Genomic DNA, 2,548 nt, shown 5'->3' with positions numbered 1-2,548 from the left:
GTTAATGCCTTAGCTTTTATTTCCAGCTTCAGGAGGATGAGCTGCAAGACGCAGTGCTGCTGCTCTTTGCGAACAAACAGGATTTGCCAAATGCGATGGCCATCAGTGAAATGACAGACAAACTGGGTCTTCAGTCTCTTCGTAACAGAACAGTGAGTATTTGAAGGTTGATGTTAACGTCCTGACTGTCAGGGTCACCAGCGTGATTGTTTGAATAATTGTAACTGTCAGTTTAGCACTGAATAGTTACCCGTTTTGTTTGGTCTTTTTGAGACAGGGTCTCGCGATGCACTTCAGGCTGGCCTTGAGCTCACTTTGTAGCCCAGGCTGGTCTCGAACTTGCAACAATCCTCCTGCCTCAGCCTCCCAAGTGCTGGGATTACAGGCGTATTCCACCATGCCTGGCTTTAGTTATCTCTTTTGAACAATAAGCACATCATTATAAGATTGTGGTACTCTAGGCTCTTGTGTGTTAGAAAATCAGCCTTTTGTCTTACTTGAAACCTTTGTAATGTTCTAAATTTTACTTTAAAATACACAGATATGTTTTTCATATTCTTTTAATATATTTTTTAAGAATTCAGAGGTTTAAATGCCTTTATTTAATTTGTTTTTTGTTAACTTCAATATTTTAAAGATGTGGGAAACTTGAGCAGAAGAGTTGGAATATGTGAAGAATGCTGATGTAAATCATTTACCTATTTGAATCCAGTACCATCTCTATCTGTTAAAATTAGAAGTTTGTTAAAGAATCTTGATGATGACAAGTTTTGAAGGCATTTTGAATGTAAAATTATTAGATGAATTTGCTGTTAAGTAGCTCATCGAGTTACATCAGTGATTGAGGGATTGGGAAAAGTTGGTACATTGTTGTGTATGTGGGGATGATTTCACAAATTAGTAGTAACGTGCGCTCTGTGTACAGTAGTTCTGCGTTAACTTGTCAGTGTGGCAGGTACTATTGTATGGCCTTTTGCTTTGTCTTTTGAGACAGGGTCTTCGTTTATTGTTCAGGCTCACCTTGAGCTCATTATATAGGCCAGGATGGTCTTGAACTCTCAGTGGTCCTCCTGCCTCAGCATCCCAGGTGTTGGGATTACATGCTTGCACCTCCATACCTGGCTCTTTGTTGAGATATTTGGGGTACTGAAATGAGATAAAATGCAGGTGATACAAGGGTCCCATACTGGGAAAGTACGAATTCATGGCTTTCCCCAGCCTTTTGGTGTACTTGGAGTGTTTGGTATTCAAATACTAACTAATTGGCATGGTTTATGTCCAGTGATGCTCCAACATTAAAGTGAGGCTTTTATTCTGACACAAAATAAAACTGATTAGTAAAACATGTGTAACAAAAATAGACTATTTAATAATAATTGAGGGGCTGGGGATTTAGCTCAATGGCACAGTGCCTGCCTGGCAAGCATAAGGTTGTGAGTTTGATTCCCCGTACTGGGAAAAAAAAAAATTGAATTGCATTTTAGTTTTTTTTTTTTTTTTTGCTACTTACAACTTTTCACTGCATTCCATCACAACTCTTATAGATAAGATTTCCTGCCATGTAAAAAGGAGAAACTTTTTCTTGGGAATTTTGAGACTAAATAGACAGTGGCATTATTTGTAAAGTTTGCCTCAAAATGTCTACAAGCCCAACTGTTTTATTTTGGTTTTGGTCTATTTTTTTTAAATTTTTCCTTTGCAGTGCTAGGGATGAAATTAGGGCTCTGCTTATGCTACTACACAAGCACTTTTCCACTGAGCTACATCCCTTACCCAGCAAATTCTGCTTTTCAGAAATTAGTCTTTTTTGGGCTGTAGGTATGGCTCAGTGTAGAGTGATATAATGTGTGAGACCCAGTGAATCAGCAGCACTGAAAAGAAAAAAATCACCTCTTCTGTTTAGGTTTATAGGGAATGATAGGACTGTAAGGACCAAGGTGGGTGGTTTGTTTGTTGCAGATTTCTCTTCATAATCAGTGGTGGGAAATTGGCTAAACCTAATGGACAGGACGGCATAGTTTTACATATGAGACAGGTTTTGTGAAAAACAAGAAGTTTCTAGTCTGAGGGGTAATTTCAAACCATCTTTATTACTACTGAAATCATAAACATAAACAGAAGCATATGTTCATGAGATGTAATAACATTTCCTCACAGGCATTTCTATGTTGTAATATCATTCTGTTTCCTTTTCAACCTACATTTGTTGTGGGAAATAATTAGATTTTGATTAAGAAAGTCTAAAGCACTGGTGGTGTGTGATCTTATTAACCAAGTGTTTTCTGGTCCTTTCTTCACAGTGGTACGTTCAAGCCACTTGTGCTACACAAGGAACGGGTCTGTATGAAGGACTGGACTGGCTGTCAAATGAGCTTTCAAAACGTTAAATGAAACCGGACATCTAACCTGGGACACGTCTGATAGAATTGGTCTAGGCTATTACGAGGCAATTAGTTTGCATTTTGTTATTAAACAGTATCTGGGACTGGTTTGGGCAGAATATCACAGCGTTTCAACTTATTTTGTTGCCAATTATTATTTACCAAGT

At 38.1% G+C, this 2,548-nt stretch overlaps 1 protein-coding gene across 1 annotated transcript in view; it reads left to right on the top strand.

Annotated features, from left to right (window-relative positions):
* Window positions 1–2,548, top strand: part of Arf4 (ADP-ribosylation factor 4) — a gene marked incomplete in the record, with an annotated part of 31,064 nt that overhangs the window by 27,808 nt on the left and 708 nt on the right. The window contains 2 exon segments of the mRNA XM_013515600.1: window positions 27–152; window positions 2,301–2,548. Coding sequence (XP_013371054.1) covers window positions 27–152; window positions 2,301–2,387 — 213 coding nt within the window.

The sequence above is a fragment of the Chinchilla lanigera genome, unplaced genomic scaffold, assembly GCF_000276665.1.
Source record: "Chinchilla lanigera isolate Chin_1 unplaced genomic scaffold, ChiLan1.0 scaffold00029, whole genome shotgun sequence".
Taxonomy (NCBI): Eukaryota; Metazoa; Chordata; class Mammalia; order Rodentia; family Chinchillidae; genus Chinchilla; species Chinchilla lanigera.
Note: the sequence above shows the minus strand (reverse complement) of the source record. Positions and strands in the feature narration are given on the sequence as shown.